The sequence below is a fragment of the Tachyglossus aculeatus genome, chromosome 17 (assembly GCF_015852505.1).
Source record: "Tachyglossus aculeatus isolate mTacAcu1 chromosome 17, mTacAcu1.pri, whole genome shotgun sequence".
Lineage (NCBI taxonomy): Eukaryota > Metazoa > Chordata > Mammalia > Monotremata > Tachyglossidae > Tachyglossus > Tachyglossus aculeatus.
In genome coordinates this window covers 51,947,719-51,968,337 of record NC_052082.1, presented here as the reverse complement: position 1 = coordinate 51,968,337, position 20,619 = coordinate 51,947,719, and the positions used below count along the sequence as shown (strand labels likewise).

Genomic DNA, 20,619 nt, shown 5'->3' with positions numbered 1-20,619 from the left:
AGTAGCAAATGATGGAAAAACATTCATGATTAAGCCGCTCAAAGGAAATGAAACAAGCAGCTGAGTCTCACGGAGCAGAAACACAACCCCCTCCCGGCGATAAAGGTAGGAGCCCAAAGGAGGCATCTGTACATTGTTTGTACATGTTTATTACTCTATTTATTTTACTTGTACATATTTACAATTCTATTTATTTTATTTTGTTAATATGTTTTGTTGTCTGTCTCCCTCTTCTAGACTATGAGCCCGCTGTTGGGTAGGGACCATCTCTATATGTTGCCAACTTGTACTTCCCAAGTGCTTAGTACAGTGCTCTGCACACAGTAAGCGCTCAATAAATACAATTGAATGAATGAATGAATGAATGAACAAACGAACATCTGGTAACTTTCTCTAGTCAGTGGCACACAACACTCAACATCAATTGGGACACAGAACCAAACCCTACATATTTGCAAAAGGACTAATGTGTTAGCTGAACTAGAAAAGCAGTATTGAGAGGAGTCTGAAGAAGTTTTTTGTAAAGTTACTGAGTTTCCAGAAATAGTTAAAAGACTTAAAAATAAAGGCAAAGGGACCATAAAAAAGTGAAAGAAAACTAACCTTAGCAGGGGGTATAAAATTCCATTTAAGTTTTAATTTTCTGAAATATTTATCTGGTATTCTAACGATATCAATTTGATATAAAAAGGCCCCCCTGGTAGTTTGAATGTTGCCCAAATCCACAACTCTCAGCCTGTCCTATGTTTAGAATTTGAATGATATATTGGTAGAATCAATGCAAACATACCCTCCACACACCAAGAACTCGCTTGAAGCCCGTCTCCCAGCAGTTCCCATTGGCATATCATCTAAAGCAAGAGAGAAAATAATTTTAAGTCTCATTTTGCCTATTCTTGAAAAGTATTATACTATAAATTGTAGACTGCAAACTCCTTGTGGGCAGAGATCACATCTACCAACTCTGCTGTATTGTACTTTACCCCAAGGACTTAGTACAGTGCTCTGCACACAGTAAGCGCTCAATAGATAGCATTGATCGATAAATCACAACAATCAACTGCTCTGAGGCAGACACTCCCAAGGCTCAGAAATTGGCAAAGTGTCTTTCTGGAATCTTCCCTACTCTTTCTTGCCTCCAAGATCTACTCTTTCTGCCTCCCACTATGGTGAAGGAAATAGGACAGCAGAAGATGGTACCTCAATTTGCAAATAGCCAGAAGTGAAGAATATCCTAATTTTCACTGTGGGGCAGGAGGAGTATAGTCCCAGTATAATTTCAGACTAGAGGGATGCAATTTATTTCAGGACATCCATCCTGGACCTACACCATCTCTGCAATAGGGGATCCATATGAGATAAACTCAGTTCTGAGACCACCTCCAGGGTCAAGGGCAGATCTGGAGGGAGTTCTCTGGGTTGGGCAGACCCACTGGCCTGGTCAAGAACTGACCTCCAGGATCCAAACCCCTAAAATCAGTTTAAAGGAGCACAGTAATTTAAGAGAGGTTTCCATGTCCCACACTTTCCCAGTTCTGCATTTTGGCAAAGTTCCTTGCTACCACATCCCCAAGGGACTTAAACATAGCTCAAGGGGCAGAAAAAACAAGGACAGATATTTTTAAACCAAATGACCATTCAACAGTAAGAAGAAGCCCTTCTAAAGTTTATTACCAGCATGTCTAAAGCACACCACTAAAATTTAGCCAAAGTTTACCTTAGTAATAAAGAGAAACTAAACAGAAATTACCCTCTTCATTTTTCTGAACACCAAAAAAAAAAAAATCTCATAAGCCTGAAAATTATGGAGGAATTTAAAGGAGCCTTGAAAAGTCTAGCGATGGTCAAGGCAGATTGTCAATAAATATTAGCATAAGCAGTTCACATTTTTTTTTTTTTTACCAGTCTACACATGCTTTCCTTAAATCAGCAAGGGAAAAATTTATAAGTTGAGACCTAGAATATCTAAAAATCTCTTGTCTTGCTATTTTCCCCTCTCCTTTATATTTGCCTTTACTTATTCTTAAGAGGGGAGATGCGCCTGGAGGAAAAACAAAGGAAAGCACTGAGAGAGATCTGAGAGGAGAAGACACCCTGTATTTGATGCTTTTGTTATTCCAAAGCATATGAATTGTGACATTTTGGCCTCACCAACATCCTGGGGAGGTATGCAGGGGCAGAGAGAGATTAAGTGACTTGCACAAGGTCACCCAGCAGTCCAATGCCAGAGCTAGGAATAGAATCCTGCTCTTCTGATGCCCAAGCCATGACCTCAGAGAAGAGGTTCAGGGTGGAGTGAGGAAGAGCAGAGACTCCACTGGCAGCTGATGGTGGCTCATATGAAGAGACAGCACAAAGTGAGATATTTTTCTCCATCTCCCTCCTATTGCACCTTTCTCTTCCCAGAATCCATAAATTCTATTGATGGCGATGATGATGATTCAGGAGTCCTGATCCTTGTCAGCCCCAGTGACTTCCAGCCTATTAACCACACCCCTTTCCATCTCTCCACAATCTACATGACAGCTCCTTCTTCCCCACAACTCCCTCCAGGTACTTGCTCTGCACACAGTGAGTACTCGAATACTACTGATTGATTGACCTTCAGATGTCTTCTGCACTGAAAGCTAATATTATTTCAATGCTAATATCTGACCCCCAAATCCTTACTCACCCCTGCATGAAACAGTGATATCATCCCGGAGTGTAAATCAGAGGCCGAGTTAGCCCTATGACAGAGATAGTTAATGGCCACCAAAAAGCCTGGGGGAGGGTTGTTTCCCAAGTCTGTAGGCCAGGGCCAGACGCAAGCCCATGTAGACCCCTACTCAATTGGCAGGAATTAATTTGTGTGGGGGCTCAACCCCAGCATCTGTAGGCCTGAGAGCAGGAAAATACTGGTCCCAACTTCTCCCCATTTTTAAATGTCCCTCACCAGTCCAGCCAGCAAAGGCAGCGGTGCCAGCAATCGGAGCCTTGGCACCTATTCCAGGACAAAGTAAGCCCATGAAGGTACACTTAACCCTGGTTCCCCACAAGTTTTTCAGCAAAGTGTAACCCCCAAGAGATGGAATTTCCATCTTGATCAATAATAGCATTGAAATATCTCAAGGTTTTAAAAAACTGATTAACTACATAAAACAGCAACTCCAAAAAAACTTCACACACAGGAGCTGCGAGGCGGCACAAATCAGTCTTGCCTACAGTGGAGGGAAGGAGGCCAGGATCAAAGAAATGAAAGGAAACAACGTGTGTGTCTTGGAACACTTCTGTCATAAGGAAATTTTAACTATCCTTCGGCAAAAACAAGAACACAGTGTATACCACCTAATAACAGATCCCAAATTTGACTATGTGAGCGACAGCCACTACATTTCTCTAATATCTTACTACATAATACATAAGACACATTAAATAAGATCTAACTAGCTAAGAATATGCATAGATGGCAACCTTTCAATCCACAATATTTCATCTTAGTGCTTTTCTTAAGTATACTACAAGATCTGTGCTTCTATGCCTAATTTCACTATTTTAAAGAGGGCAACTCATCTTTATTACAATTGATTGACCTCATTTGACAATGACCAAAAACCTCAAGGTTCTCCAAGTGGCTCCGGGTAAAAGTGAGACAATTCCTGATACAGGATCCTTGTTATTGTGAAATCAATAACCTTTTCTAAGACGAGCACACTGCACAGTTTTCTGAATGAATGTACATTTCTTTCAGAATATAATTCCAAAATGGATTCTACTAAGCACCTCCTTTTTCCAACAAATGAGATAACACACAAAGCATCCCAGATTCACAGCTCTTCGACTGGTACTAATAAGAGGAACCACCTGGATATTATGAATACCAAGGGAATTAAAATTCAAATTGCATTAACAGTGTAGAGACACTAAAGCTTCACGAACATACTTGCCTGCGGCTTCTAGTGCACAGAGTGACAGTCATGCCTAATAGCGGAGAGCATTCTTGCAGTCACTTAAAATGTCAATCATTAGTGTTACTGAAGAGGGTTAACTGATACAGAGTTTTAAGTCAGCATTCAAAATACCAAATTCAGAAAAATCAGCGAAATTCATCTGCTCCATTAACTGACCACTTAAATACCAGCAATTTTGTACATCAAAATCCTAATATGGAAATTTACAAAGCTGATCATTTTAGTATGTTGAACCAAAGGTTTCCCTGACTATAAGTAGAAGTCACTGTGTTTTCCTCATACAGCTAAAAGGTTAAGACTGAATTAACCCTCCTGAAGCCTGAACCTGTTTCTCCCAGGCCCCTCCATGCTTTATATGTAAGATTTAGACTAGCAGATTCTCAAAAGCTGACAAAGAACATATAGTAGCCATCTAAGCAAATAATTCTGGGGAATAAAAAAGTTCTAAAAGAAATACAAAACAAGATCATGAAACCCTGTCCCTTTGTGGGATAGTCTGGCAACAAAATCACCCTCCCTACAAAACCTTCGCAAGCATACAAGTCAGAGGTATTCTCACATGAATGATCTGATGAGATGTTATGTGGGACCAGGACAAAGTCATCTGTGTCACAAGAAGAGTTCTTGCTACTTGTGCTGGCAGAATCTTTGGACACTTGAAGAAAATTTGGAGGTCCCAATGGCGGGGAAGATAAGTTGTCTTCCTGAATATGCTGCATATCTGGTAGGGACTGAAGGAGGCAACATAAAAATAACTTAAAACTGACCCGATAATCAAACGCAAACAAGACCTGAGGTACATCACCAAATAAAAGATGAAACCACGAGCAAACCTGTGTGACCTTGGGCAAGTCACTTACCTTCTCAAGTCACTTAACTTCTCTGTGCCTCAGTTACCTCATCTATAAAATGGGGATTAGAACTGTGAGCCCTAAGCGGGACATGTGTCTAACCTGACTAGCTTGTATTTACCCTAGCACTTATAACAGTGACTGGCATATAGTAAGAGCTTAACAAATACCATAAAAAAGCATCAAAATTCTAAATACTCAACATCCTTTCAGAAGGTAGGCGCAAACAAAAGTTTGGTCACATGTAAATGGACTTGAAAGTTCCTTAGTTTAATTCCTCCACCTGGATGGGAAAATGAAAGAATGGGGCCCAGAGAAAGTTTGCTTAAGTAATTTCAAAGTGAATTAAAAAACAAAAAAAGCACCCATCTCCTTCACTTATATGTGCCCTCTAGAATTCCTTAAACTTGCAAATGAAGGGAAATATCAATTTTCTCTAAGTAGAAAGAGTTAAAATGATAGGAAATTTGTAAGCCTTAAGTTTGCTTTGGCACTAGACCACTTCAGGCTCTGACACAGTATTAGGAACATGAAGTCCATCCAAGAATTCAGGTCCCCTAAGTTTCAGTTATAACTATACGATCAGTGTTTGTGAGACGGAAGGGGTGAAAGAAGTACAGAGGAAAATCCCAATGGGTAGCAATGCAGGGCTTGTTCCATTTTCTCCAAAGACCATTTAGACTTCTCGCAACCACAAATGGGAAGACTTTTTTTTTTTTTAAAGGAAAACAATACCACCATGACTGTCTGCTAATATGCACTGGATCCAGTTCAATGCACAAGTAGAAGAACTGAACTATTTTGCAGGGAAAAGCAGCTGAACACAAAACTCACTGGTGGAGAGGCAAAGCGACAAGATGGAGAGCCACAAGAGCTTCCAGAGACTGAACCAGCATACATGGGGACTGGAACTGGACAGGCTGGAAGGAGAAAACAAAGACATAATATCAGCCGAAGATTATGGAATTCTCCTAAAGACAAGCACACAAACACATAATTTAAATTTCAGGGTTGAAAAGCTCTTGGAAAACGACCCTGTTGTTTGCTTGTGAGAGCTCACATGAAATGACTTATGAATGGGGGAAATATTTCCATAGAGCAAGACAAAAGGAATTTAGATTTAGTCAAGGAACAGAGCAGGCAACAGCTATGAGAAGGACACAGTCATTAGTGGTATTTGGAAAAAATCTGGAAGAGCTTTTGAGCAGAACATTTGAAAACTCCATTTGTCTACAACATCTGAATGATTTCCCATTTATATTAAGGAGGCCACATGAATGACTGGCTACTTACATTTTTTGATGGGAACTTGTTCAAAAAAAGGGTGACAGAAAAATGCTTCTGTAAGACAAATGAGCAAAATGTTTTAAATTGACTACATTAAAATATCAGTACAGCCTAAGAATCTTTTATTCACAGGATTTTACTTCACAAATCCATGAACTGTACAAATCACAAATGACTACAGACTACAAATTTATCTCCTTTCCAAACACAAGACATTCTGGTTAAAAAAAAAAAAAAAGCACCCATCAGGGAATGAGGCCCTGATAATCAAAATAAATTCTCATCTGGTATAGATTTTAAGAGTTTCTATCAACCGTATTTATTGGGCACTTACCATGCATTGGGCCCTGTACTAATTGCTTGGTAGAGTACAGCACAACAGACACATTCCTTGCCCACAACGGGTTTACAATCTAAAGGGGGAAAACGACATTAATATAAATAAATTATGGGGCTGGGGTGGTGAAATATAGGGAGCAAATCAAGACAATGCAGATGGGAGTGAAAAAAAGACAAAATGAAGGCTTAGTCAAGGAAGGCCTCTTGGAGATGTGCTTTCAGTAAGGCTCTGAAGATGGGGAGAGTAATTATCTGTCAGATATGAAAAGGGAGGATGTTCTAGGCCAGAGGCAGGATGTGGGCAAGAGGCCGGGGGAAAAGGGATGAGATCGAGAATTTGCAAAATTCTCTTTTCACCAGGAACGCTATATTGAGTTTTGTAAATGACCCCTTAGACTGGTGTTTTAATTCCTCTTGCTCTCCAGGTCTTGGAATTCTTGCTGAATGTCTGTTCCAGATGTGAATATGATGCCCCAAGGACTCTTGCCAAGGATTGGATCAAACTATCACTGATCTTAATATGGAGGAAATCTGGCAGATGAGTACTTAAAACATTCTTTTCTCCTTTCCCAGTTGAGCATACTTTAGATGCAGCTGGTTTCAGAAAGCAGTTCTAATTTTCTCTAATAATTAGTTCCAAATATTGAAGAAATTCATTGGCTGTCACTACTGACAGTTGGAGCACTTGCATTTATTATGTGTAGCAGGCTGTGTGAATTACTAATGTCTGGGTTTGCATCCAAAGGAAGAAAACTTGCCAATTAAACTGGGATAATCAGCAACTAGGCAACACTGCTTTAGATCTTTGTGACCTCAGGATGTTATCAGAATGGGGGGGAGAGAGAAGGGGGGGGGGGGGAGAGAGAGAGAGAGAGAAGTAAGATTTCCCAGAGTGAAATTGGTCTTTGTGAACCAGTCAGACCCCTCAAACTCTATAGGAGCAAGGGAGTTTTACAAACAGGGTCTGAGGAACAACTAAATTCTCTGGAGAGATGTTGAATCCTCCAGGGTATTTCTGTAGTGTAGACCTAACCTAAATCTGAAATTCTGAATTCTAATCCTAGCTCCACTATACACTGGTTGTGCTATCTTACATTCATTCATTCAATCATATTTATTGAGAGCTTACTGTGTGCACAGCAATGTACTGAGAGCTTGGGAAGTACAAGTCGGCAACTTATAGAGACAGTCCCTACCCAACAACGGGCTCACAGTCTAGAAAGGGGAAATGTAGAAGCTTTACACAAATCAAAAGCTTTCAGCACCCATTTTGGGGGAAAGATGGGGAAAATAATATTCTGCTTTGAAAATGCCTTCAAAGTTAAAATTCTATAGATATATCCTTAAGTGAAATACATTTTCAGACTAAATATCAGTAAGCATGCATCGGACAAGCAGCAAAGTACTACACAAGCAGCCTTGAAATAATAATCATCCCTCCAATGAATTCTGATTTCTGGCCTTAGATCTAAAATTGACTAATTTTCCAAGCCATGCAGCAATAACTTCACGTAGAAATTTGACAAGATTTTCCACATTACATACCAAAGTCCATTCTATCTTTTTGGTTTCGCTGAAGCAAATTCAACAGAAGGTCAGTCAGATAAGGCGATGTTTCTCTGGGAATACTGTTCACATAAAGCAGAAAAAATATTTTAAAGTGTGTGTTTATAAATATATGTGTACGTATGTAAATAAAGAGACAGAGGGAACAAGCAAGGACTTTCTAGTACAATTCTGTGCCTCTGCTGCCTAGGCAACAGAAGCAGTGAAATTCAGTATCTAAAAGAGGACTAGTAGAAAAAGTAGGAGAAAGAAAGAGCAAGCGGGCAAGTGTGACCAAGGCGCCTCAGGTTCCTTTAGTCATTCTTAGGGCCAATGTTACCACTGTTCAGATAAGAGATAATGTTATAGTTGAATAAAAATTTCAAATGTTTAGGGAGTTGGTTTCTGCCAAGTGAAAGAGCCACATACATACCTAGGAATCAGACTCCTGTTCTTTTCATAGAACATTCTTAAATCTTGTGGACTATTGGCCTGTGACAAAAGAAGCAGGAGTTTACTATCAAAATTGAGGGGAACAAATCCTCTAAGTTTCATGCTCCCCACCAAAGTCACTTTTGCTAGAGGCCACGTAGCCCCAACACCAGCCCTGCTAACTTGGAATTTGCCTGATACCAAGTAATTGTACTTGGGCTCAGTTTTTCCATCCAAGAAAGATGCTCCAGTATATAACATCGTTGGGGGGGCGGGGGGGGGGGTGCGAGAAGAGAGAGAGAGAGAGAGAGAGAAAGAGAGAAAGAGAGAAAGAGAGAGAGAGAGAGAGAGAGAGAGATTAAGGGCATAGTCAATAAGGGATAATGGAACACCTAAATAACTTCTGAATCTCTCACTTCATACATGCTGAGGCAAGTTTATACATAGGAGATTAAAAAAAAAAAAGCCACTTTGCATACCTCCCACATTCTTCCCCTACCATCCTTCCCTCCACTTTTTGGAAGGAAGAAAAATATCATGGAAACTCAAATTTGACGGAATTTGATTAAAGAATCAACAAGGGGAAAGGGGCAATTCCAAAACAAAATGTGATACCTGAAAAGGTGGTTTTCCAACCAGGCACTGGTATATCACAGTCCCTATGCTCCACAGATCTGCCTTAGCATCATAATGTTGAGACATAATTACTTCAGGAGCCTGGAAGCAATGGCAAGGAACAGAAGGCATTACAAATGTCCATCCCCACAAAGATAAACAAATTTTGTCAACTTCTGTGTGTTGAAGACCAAGTAATAATAATAATAATAATAATGGTATTTATTAAGCGCTTACTATGTGCAAAGCACGGTTCTAAGCGCTGGGGAGGTTACAAGGTGATCAGGTTGTCCCACGGGTGGCTCACAGTCATAATCCCCATTTTACAGATGAGGTAACTGAGGTCCAGAGAAGTGAAGTGACTTGACCAAAGTCACACAGCTGACAATTGGCAGAGCCGGGATTTGAACCCATGACCTCTGACTCCAAAGCCCGTGCTCTTTCCACTGAGCTATGCTGCTTCTCAGAGTAAGCATAAGTTAGGACTTTTGTCAAAAATAGCAGAATTGTTATTTAGAGTGCCCATAATGAAATATTAATTTTGGAACTCGCAAGGTCATCCTCTGTATTTCTGCAAAAGCATTTTTCTCCTCCTCTGGTTATTTCTGGCCCTTGCCATCATGCCTATTAGCCTTAAATGAATGTGATGAGCATCAGCACTTTGAAGAAAAGCATTTGACAAATACTGACCATATTACTAATATGAGGATGCACATTAAAAAACCTATGAAGAGATGAATGTCATGTTCTCGGCATTCGGCAAACCGCAAGTGCAGACTGCCTCCAGAATCTGAATCCTATTGCTGACCCACCCGGTAGTACTTTCAATACACAAAGGCACATTCACTCACCATATACATAGGTGATCCGCAGAGGGTGGCTGCCATCATGTTACTATGAAGATAACGGGCAAAACCAAAGTCCGCTATTTAAAGAAAAATGTTGGGATTGTTAATAAACAAAAACACTTTTCATATTTAGAAGAGAATAAGTGTGACATGATGACCCCAAGCATTTTACTGGACAAGCTGGCTGTTTTATAGATGAGAACTTCTGAGAGAAAAAGATACACTGCAGCTGCCTCCTCGCAACAAGCCAAAAAACCTCACAGGCATCCATTGTACAAACTGCTGCTTGGCCAACTTTTCAGCTGAAGAGCACAATGCTGGGTGCCAGGAAAGAGGAATTCGAGTCAGTAATTAACCATAATCTGTTCATTTAAATGATGAATACCAAATCCCCACCATTAAAATGCTTGCCACGGTTTTTTTTCCTTTTTCAGACAGTGTCATTTCCTGTGCTATGTCAAAGATTTTCTAGGATGCTGATAAAAATACCCCAAAAAATGAACAGCAACAACAACAAAAAAAAACTACCTTTCTCCGCTGCCCATTCTGAAGCATAAAAATAAATCCCCACATTTTAGGACAAATTACTGGTCCATGTTCTCACAGCTCCCCCTAAAAAATCCTGACAGACAATACACTGATTGAGTTTCTACGGAATACAGGAAGGATTCTCCAAGTCCTGGGCTGAGCTTCCTGCTGGCAGCCAGAAATTTCAATCTGCCTCTCAAGATGTGATCCAAGACAAGGCTGGGCATGGCCACGCTCCTGGCTACTATCTCTCAAGCAGTGGCCAAGACTTGCTGCAAGAAGAGCCAAGGGAGCATAAACTAAAGCCACACTGCCTTACTGATTTTTAATAAAGGTGTCAAAACAACATCTTGTGAGAAACAGGGTGGTCTAGTGGACAGAGCCCGGGCCTGGGACTCAGAAGGAACTGGATTCCAATCCCGGCTCTGCCACCTGATTGCTGTCACTTCACTTCTCTGTGCCTCATTTACCTCATCTGTAAAACAGGGATGAAGACTGTGAACCCTGTGTGGGACACGGACTGTGTCCAACCTGATTAGCTTGTATCTACCCCAGCGCTTAGTACCTTGGCTGGCACGCAGCCTTAACAAATACCACAAAAAGCAAACATTGGCCTGATTCTGACTTTCAAAACTAGGTCTGAATCTTAAAATTGGCCTTCTCATTTCAGGAGGAAAGTCATTTCTACTTACCTATTTTTACACGAATGCCACTGATGGTCGACTTCCTACGACTTGCATAAGACAACAAGATGTTCTGTGGTTTAAGATCTCTGTGGATTATTCCTTTGCCATGCAGAATTCGCATGGCAGCTGCAATCTGCTGCAGGAATACCCGAATGGTGTCTTCACTAAGAGTCCCTTTAGCTGCCAGAGAAAGTATCACATAACTATTCATACTTACATCTCAAGTCTCACATATCTACACTGTTAGTCAATTCTACAGTCGTGGGAGGGACACAGAATGGATAACTGAAATTCATATTTTATCCCCAAATCTTCTTTTTGTCTGTCTACATCTTTTTAAAGGTACAAAGTTGCTGTGTTTCATTTCCCCTTTCCACTCCCTGGTGGAAGTGTTGCTCAGCAGAGAAACTAACACATAGATGACAAACAAACAAGGCAGAAAAACAGAAAACCTAGATCAAGGATACTCAAACCACCACCTAATTCATTTGCATCCCATCAAGCCTGAAAGGGCAGGGACTTCCCTTCCCACGGAGGTAGGGCCAGGTGCAATTTAGGGGGCAAATTATGGCAGCACCAAAAAGCTCCCCTCAGCTTGGCCTACTGGGGAGAGAGCACAGAACTAGGAGTCAGAAGACCCCAGTCTGAGGCCCAGCTTTGCTACTGGCCTACTATGTGACCTTGGGTAAGTCAATAATCCTCTCGACTCAGTTTCCTCATCTGTGTGGGACAGGGACTGAGTGAGGTCACAACCTTGTATCTGCTCCATTACGTAGCACATAGTGCTTAATAAATGCCACAATTATTAATTATACCCTAGAGTATTAGAGCACATGAGAGAAATAAATGTTCATCATTAACTAATTCCTTTTGGCAATCACGGCACTGGTAAAAATGACTTTATGTGTTAACTTTCAGAAGGACTGTGTCAAGACTTTGGTGACTGTGAACACTCCACATAGGGGGTGAAATTACAATATCTACTGCACCCCAGCCCTAGATAAGGACCCAAGGGTGGGCTGCCCCAGTGAGTGAGAATGAAGGATGCAGGTGTACATGCCCTCATTCACCAGCAGTGGAGTGGGTGCAGAGTCACCCTCCTCTCAGAGGCACTGGGGAACCCCTATTTCTCCTGTCATTAATATGGAAAAAATGAATAATAATGATGGCATTTGTTAAGTGCTTACTATGTGCCAAGCACTGTTCTAAGCACTGGGATATGCACAAGGTTATCAGGTTGTCCCAGGTGAGGCTCACAATCTTAATCCCCATTTTACAGATAAGGTAACTGAGGCCCAGAGAAGTTAAGCAACTTGCCCAAAGTCACACAGCTGACAAGTGGAGAAGCCAGGATTAGAACCTACGACCTCTGACTCCCAAGTCCATGCTCTTTCCACTAAGCCACGCTGCTTCTTTCTGAAGGAAAGAAGAAAAGACAGTAATCCTTTAATGGCTCTTTAACAGGGTTAAAATGTTAAAATGCTCCTTTACTGAACAGACAAAATGTACCTTGTAAGTAATCTGCCAAATCTCCTCCATTGCAATACTAATGATAAAGAAAAGAGAAAACTAGTAAAAATGAGGATAATACTTAAATATTCACTGCATCCATTACCAGATACTCATTCTTATAAGATTATTATTCTGTCAAATTTTTGCATCCAAACAATCTAGAACAGAAATATTCTACTGAGGTAGGGTACCTAGAAATTAAGCACTACACAATCCTTAGGATGCAACATATTGGTCTGAATTCCATTTTATTAATCACACACAGGCTTATAAATTGTAGTCTGGTTTTTTTTTTTAAGCTGATGAGTATACCTTCATAACACTTAAGATACAGAAAACACATTCCATTAATTAGAGACTTTCCCATCACTACCTACCTCCATCACCAAGAAGACAGAGTTGGGCAATTCCTAAAACAAGAACAAAACAAAAACAAAAAAACAAGCAAAATCAATAAATCTTGTTTTGATAGGGAAACAAGTCCACCACCAAATTAAATCTTTCATGAGCTCACAAGCAGTAATTACTGTTCTTAATACAGTTCTAAGTTTCAAAAAAGCAATTAAGTAAATATTTTCAGAATAAATTTATTTATTAAAATGCCAGACTGGCCAGATTATATTTCACTCAAGGGAAAGCAGCTTGACCAACTTCCCAACACAACTGAGTGGGAAATAATCCTATAGAGGGGATTAAGCAGCTCAGCCTTCAGAGCCCGGTATAATTCATCTGAACTTCCCTTCAGCATAGGGCTCTGAACGAGGTGGTAGAGATGCATTTTAAAAAATAGCTTTGGTCACCACCACTTTCAGAGACAATTCCAGGCTCCAGTGGACCCAGAAAAAGGAAAGCCCAGCGGAGTCCCTCCAACCCTTCTTGGGGAGTGCTTGACCTGGGAAGAAAGTAAAATTGGGAGGAGGAGGAGATACAGGAAGAGTCCTGGTCACAAAGATGGGTGGAGTGGTCCTCCCCAAGCATTATAGTGCCTTTTCTCTGAGGAGAAGGGAAGTGTCTGCCAGCTGTATTGTCCTCCTCCAAGGGCTTAGTTCAGTGCTCTGCAAAAAGAATCAATATCACTGAATGACTGGCCAACACTTTCAGCAACTCTCACTATCCTCAAAGAACTGACAACTTAAATTAAAGCCCAATTCTCTATAGAAGACCTAAGAGCAACTACAGATTAGTTCGTAACACTGACCCGGGCAGAATTCCAACAATGACATCAAGAACAAAATGCACAGACTGTTATGACTCTACTGCACAGATTAGCTCTAAAAGGCAAGTTTCTGAGGGAGGAGCCTAGGGCAGAATTTCTAATTTTCAGGAAAATGTAGAAGGTTAAACTTCAGGCTGTAAATTGCCTAGAACAATCCTAAAATTACTAAAGGCAATGCTAAGACTTCCAGAACATTTAATCCAAGCTGTATGGCAAATTTCTGGAGATCATCTATCTACTAAATTGTTGCCATGGTGCTAACATACTCCTTAAACATCTCACAGTAAATCCTAGGGACTGACTAAAGGGCTGTGGTCTGAGAAAGTAGCTGAAATGAGTAGTTGTTTTTTTTTAACCAAACTCTTCCAATTCTTCCTAGTGAGCTCCATGTAAGAATCTGATTACCTCGTATCTACCCCAATGCTTAGTACAATTCTTGGCACCTAGTAAGTGCTTAACAAATACCATTATTATTATTATTCCTATTATTGTTGTTGGGCTCCAGGCCTAACAACTAGGTAACTGAGCAGGAAGTCATTTTCTGACATGACAACTTTTATCATAATAATAATAATAATGGTATTTTAAGCACTTACTATGTGCCAGGCATCTTTCACAAAGCTTGCAAATTTTTTGCTTTGCCCAAGTGTAAACTTCTCTCTCCTAGTGCATTTTAAGACATTCTGACTTACTTCAATTTTTCATGTAATCACCTCAAACTTGGGGATACCATTATCAACAGCACTTTTTGAGCACAAAACACTGCAGTAAGAGCTTAAGACCATAAGCTCAATATGAACAGGGAGTGTGTCTACCAACTTGGTTGTATTGTACCCTTCCAAGCACTTAGTACAGTGCTCTGCACACTGTAAGTGCTCAATACATGCTACTGAAAGTACAACAAGACACAAAAACCACTGTTTACAGTCGAATGGCTTACTCTCTCAATGCCCATAATATTCCCTCTTGAGAAGCTTTAGAAACTTGCAGGGGTAGTGGAGTTGCTTGGACAGTTGGTTGTCCCTTTGGACCTACAAAATTTCAGGAAACTGCAGGAAAATTTACACGTGCCATGCTGGAAATGAGGTTAGCCCCAAGTAAGGGGTCTGATTTACTCCTGACCATATTCCTAGGGTTTAGATGGGCTCCCATTTGTGGAATAAACCTTCTGAAATTTCTACTGGAATTAATGTATTTTGGAACGATCAAAAGTCAGAATTATAAAGGCAAGAGAGCCATTTATTTATTTATTTTACTTGTACATATCTATTCTATTTATTTTATTTTGTATGTTTGGTTTTGTTCTCTGTCTCCCCCTTTTAGACTGTGAGCCCACTGCTGGGTAGGGACTGTCTCTATATGTTGCCAACTTGGACTTCCCAAGCGCTTAGTCCAGTGCTCTGCACACAGTAAGCGCTCAATAAATACGATTGATTGATTGATTGATTCTAAGCACACAGCTCCAGGCTGCCCTCCTGTGGAGTCTCACTTTATTGAACTCTCCCAGGGCGGCTGGGCCGTATCCACGTCTTGATTCGAGACCAACTTCATTTCTAGCAGGGTGGAGCCACGCGCATGAAAATTGTCCTGCACACTGCTGAAATTTTCTAGGGCCACAGGGACAACTGGCCATGCGACTCCACTACCCCTGCAAGGCAGGGCCACATAACCGCTAAGGTCCAAAACAGGGTGGACCACACAGCACTTATGTACATATCTGTAAATAATATTATAAATTATTTACGCATATTAACATGTCTTCCCCTTTAGACAGAAACCTCATTGTGGGCAGGGAATGTGTTTACCGAATCTGTTGTAGTGTACTCTCCCAAGTGCTTAGTACAATGATCCGCATACAGTCAGCATTCTCTAAGTACCATTGATTGAGTGGTGAGGAAAGCCAGATGGGCGAGGCAGGGCCCTACTGTTCTGAATTCCACCCTACCATCTCTAAAAAGGGAGCACCTTCTGCTCAGGCCTAGAATTGTGGTGAATCCAAAACCAGCTCAGAGCACAGCTTAGGATGAGGGCACTGAATTGAAAAAAAAAATCTAAAAGTGAATCTGCTCTTCCACCTCTAGGACCAGCCTCCCCCTGTTTTAGTTTACCTTCATCACATTCTTATTCCCATTTTAACAATGAGAAAATTGAAACCCAGAGAAATTGACTATTCTAAGGTCACACAGTAGCTTAGTAGTAGGGCTGGCATTAGAACCTAGGTCACCTGATTCCCTGCCCCATGTTTTTTCCACTGGGTTTTGCTGTCTCTCGGCATGAGTTCACATCTCCCCTCTCCTCAAGGGCCTCCAGTGGATGTCGATCTGCCTCCACATCAAATAGAAATTCCCTGCTATCAGCTTTAAGACTTTTACTCAGGACTTCCCATCCTACCCTAGCTCACTGATCTACTACAACCCAGCCTGCACACTTCACTCTAACACTAACCTATTCGTGGTACCTCAAATCTCATCTATCTTGCCACCAACTCCTTGGCCAAGTCCTCCCTCTGGTTTGGAACTCCCTCCCCATTCACAGCCTAACAGACCACCATTATCTCCATCTTCAAGAGCCTTTCTAAAATCCTCTCCTCCGAAAGGCTTTCCCTCATTTCCCCTTTTTAACCTCCCTTGTGCATCACTGTGCACTTGTGTCTGTACCCTTTGAGCAATTTGATATTCAGCTCTCCCCCAGCTCTACAGCACTTATAAACATATCCAGCTGTAATTTAATGTTTGTCTCTCTAGTCTGTAGGTTCCTTGTGTGCAAGGATCATGTCTACCTATTCTACTTACCCTCCCAAGAACTTAGTACAGTGCTTTACATTCAGTTAGTGCTCAGTAAATACCACTGACTGATTGATTGGTACTCAAAGAATCAAAATTTCTTCTCAAGAACACTATAGCTATTAGGTAATAAGGTTTGCACCTTATACTTCACCAGAAACCCAGTTTTTAGAGAAGTTTACCTGGGAAGCAGCATGGCCTAGTAGAAAGAACACACACCAGCAGGACAGTCAGGGGGCCCATATTCTTATCCTAGATCTGAAACCTCAGGAGCTCATTTAATATTCCACTGTCTCTATCTGAAAAATGGGGAAAATGATGCTTGCCTCTCCCTACCTCCCAGAGATTTAATGATAGCATTTATTAAGCGCTTACTATGTGCAAAGCACTGTTCTAAGCGCTGGGGAGGTTACAAGGTGATCAGGTTGTCCCATGGGGGGGCTCACAGTCTTAATCCCCATTTTACAGATGAGGTAATTGAGGCACAGAGAAGTTAAGTGACTTGCCCAAAGTCACACAGCTGGCAATTGGTGGAGCCGGAATTTGAACCCATGACCTCTAACTCCAAAGCCCAGGCTATTTCCACTGAGCCACGCTGCTTCTCAGTGCTTCTCAGATTTATGAGTTTACAATGAAAAACCAATGTGAAAGTGGGTTTTTTGTTGGTTTTTTTTTGGGGGGGGAGAGGGGGAAGACACCCACAATACAAATTCAAAGGATATTGTGAAATAGGGATAAACACTAAAAAAAGTTTCAGGGAAATATAAATTGATATTTTAGATCTCAATTTTGCCACCTTATGAGGCAGCAATAAATCTTCCTTCTATAGCATGTGGGTGTTTTCAGCATTGAGGTTATTGTAAAAATCCCCATTTATTAAAAATATTACACATTAATTCCAACTACTATTGGTTTCCTCCCCTCTCAAAAGTCAAATCTAGAATAAATGACTAAAATTATTCAGACTACAAGAGCAGGACTCTTGGGTATTGAGATACAGCAGCTACTAAAGTGAGAGTTTTATTCCCAGAATGTTTTTCTTTTAAAATACTTTAGGGCAAGAAAAAAAAAAAAGAAGTTAGGCCAAAGGTAATACACAATATACCAGACTTAATACACTCCTTGTCCATAACAAGCTTAGTGTCTAGAGGGGGGAGACACTAATACCAATAATTTCTATTATGTCATTTATAAAGATGCTCATATTTTGCCTCTTTTATAACCAGGAGAGTGCCAGACTTCATATAATATATCTGCAATATATTATTTATATTTGAGCAACTTGAGTTTAAATTGTGTCCTTAAGAGTTCAAACCATCTATGCAGCCTAGAGCACTTAATAGATGGCAATTTAATTCTTTGATCTTTTGATAAAAGATCATACTTCACGCCGCTGCCCGGATCGTCTTTGTGCAGAGACACTCTGGGCATGTTAGTCCCCTCCTCAAAAATCTCCAGGGGTTGCCTGTCAACCTACGAATCAAGCAAAAACTCCTCACTCTCGGCTTCAAGGCTTTCCATCACCTCGCCCCCTCCTACCTCACCTCCCTTCTCTCCTTCTACAGCCCAGCCAGCACCTTCCACTCCTCTGCCGCTAATCTCCTCACTGTACCTCGTTCTCGCCTGTCCCGCCATCGACACCCGGCCCACGTCATCCCTCTGGCAGGCCTCCCTCCGCACATCCGCCAAGCTAGCTCTCTTCCTCCCTTCAAGGCCCTACTGAGAGCTCACCTCCTCCAGGAGACCTTCCCAGACTGAGCCCCCTCCTTCCTCCCCCCCTCCTCCCCCTCCCCACAGCACCTGTATATATGTATATGTTTGTACGTATTTATTACTCTATTTTACTTGTACATATTTATTCTATTTATTTTGTTACTATGTTTTGTTTTGTTGTCTGTCTCCCCCTTCTAGACTGTGAGCCCACTGTTGGGTAGGGACCGTATCTATAAGTTGCCAACTTGTACTTCCCAAGCGCTTAGTACAGTGCTACAGTGCTCTGCACACAGCGAGTGCTCAATAAATACGATTGAATGAATGAATGAATGATAAATGAGTATTACACTGCTCACATTATGCTTCTCACTGGATTCCAATTTCCACTCTGAAGTTCAGCATTAGAATTAAGCAAGCACATTTTGACACTGCTACAGTCCATTAGGATACATGGGGAATTTCACAGAACAAAAAGGTCCAAACTGGGACAGTTTTCCCTGTTAGATCTAGTTACAACAACCCACAGCAAGTTTGGGAATAGGGGTCCCTTTAGCTATAAGAAGATTAAGAGTTAAATGTACCAGGAAACATAATATACTTTAATACTGTCTCTTTAAGAGATAGTCAAACCCTTTACTGGTCTTGTGGCTGTCACCATGCCTCATCCTTCAACAGCAACAGCAGTCTGTGCAGTGAACATAATTCCCCAACCACCACAACATACCAAAAACTTGAATTCTATAATCCTCCTATTGTATTTTTAATAGTCTCTTCAGAATATTAATGCTCAAAAAGGCGCAACAAGGTTGTGACCACAAATTTACCTCATAAATTAGACCCTCAAACAGCATTGTTTCCAGTGGTTTTTATACTTAGGTTCTGTTTTCCAGTGCTATTTTTAATACCTCTATAGCTGAAAGCACATGCCACTTTCTACTTACGGATTCTGAAGAGAGCTCATTGCCAGGGCTGCTTAAGAAATATTTTTGGGGGCAGACACACTGGAAGACAAAGCTAAGGGAAGTCATAAATAGAAACGGAAAGGGAGGTGGAACCCAAAATAGAATCAAGAACAAAAGACTTGTTCATAACAATGGGTCACTAAGGGAAAACAGAAACTTTTAAAGGGGCAATGAACAGCCCAAAAGTGGCATCCAGAATTGGAACAGAGGTTGGGTCTTGCCACTTGTTCCAAAAATCTGAAGACCAGTCTTGTTCTATTGTACCTTTTGGGATACAACTGTGAATAGTGGTTGAACTATGGAAACTGGAATGATAAAGGCCAGATGGCTGTGGAATAGTGGGGAGCGATCGAGAAACTTGTACCCCCAATTTCCATTCTAAACAGTCCCCAAAACCAGATTCAAATTTCCACTTTTAGAGTCAAAACTGGGATACATTATCAGCATTAATAATCCCTATAAAAACTACAGGCTATCATTCTAATATCAATGTCTAGGTTTTTGGGACAGGTTCAAAGCACTTAGCTCAAGATAAGAGCATCACTGATCTCATGCAAAGCTTACTGGGAGTCTTTTAAGCCCTCTTTAAAGGAGTGAACCTATCTTTACAGGGTCAATTTCCTATACCACACCCTAATGAGCAATGTAGACTTTTAGTTGTAACAATTAGGAAAGTCCATAGCAGAAGAAGCAGTCAGTACAAGCCAAGACAGGATTACCATATGCAAAGGAAAGTATTTCAATAAATACAACTAATTCTAATCACCCCAGGAAAGAAACATTCTCCACTCTTCTCAAACCAATGTGTCTCATTCTGAACTTTTTTCCCTCCAATCCCTGGCTGACACCTTATCTCTTGTCTGGAACTTCCCCTCCCTTCAAATCCACCAGATCACAGGTCTCCCCATCCTCAAAACCTTCTTGAAAACCCAACTCTTCAGGGGGCATTCCTCGACTATGCTCATCTTCCCAGGTCATATCTATCAACAACTGCTTTTAGCCCATGTTTATTCACCTATCCTTAACACTTAGGCATGACCACGACTAAGTTGAACGTACTCATCATCATCATCAATGGTACTTACTGAGAGCACAGCACTGTACTAAGCACTTGGAAGAGTACAGTGCAATAGAGTTGGCAAATACACTCCTTGTCCATAACGAACTTAGAGTCTAGAGGGGGAGAGAGACACTAATACCAATAATTTCTATTATGTCATTTACAAATATGTACCTAAGTGCTTCAGGGCTTATTCTGATTTATTCATCTATTTCCATACTTCTATTATTAACGGCCATGGTATTTGATAGTGGCTTATGTCTGTCAGTCCCTTCCACTACCCCTTCCACTA

At 41.0% G+C, this 20,619-nt stretch overlaps 1 protein-coding gene across 3 annotated transcripts in view; it reads right to left on the bottom strand.

Moving 5' to 3' along the window:
• The window catches only part of ULK2 (unc-51 like autophagy activating kinase 2), a 56,756-nt gene that overhangs the window by 23,776 nt on the left and 12,361 nt on the right, over positions 1-20,619 (bottom strand). For all 3 annotated transcript variants that reach the window (XM_038758730.1, XM_038758731.1, XM_038758732.1), the window contains exons 4-14: positions 12,971-13,003; positions 12,591-12,627; positions 11,088-11,261; positions 9,871-9,944; positions 9,020-9,121; positions 8,406-8,464; positions 7,973-8,055; positions 6,095-6,142; positions 5,636-5,721; positions 4,510-4,681; positions 791-851 (exon numbers count right to left, since the gene is read on the bottom strand). In XM_038758730.1, the coding sequence (XP_038614658.1) occupies positions 791-851; positions 4,510-4,681; positions 5,636-5,721; positions 6,095-6,142; positions 7,973-8,055; positions 8,406-8,464; positions 9,020-9,121; positions 9,871-9,944; positions 11,088-11,261; positions 12,591-12,627; positions 12,971-13,003 (929 nt within the window). The remainder of the gene's footprint in view (positions 1-790; positions 852-4,509; positions 4,682-5,635; positions 5,722-6,094; positions 6,143-7,972; positions 8,056-8,405; positions 8,465-9,019; positions 9,122-9,870; positions 9,945-11,087; positions 11,262-12,590; positions 12,628-12,970; positions 13,004-20,619) is intronic.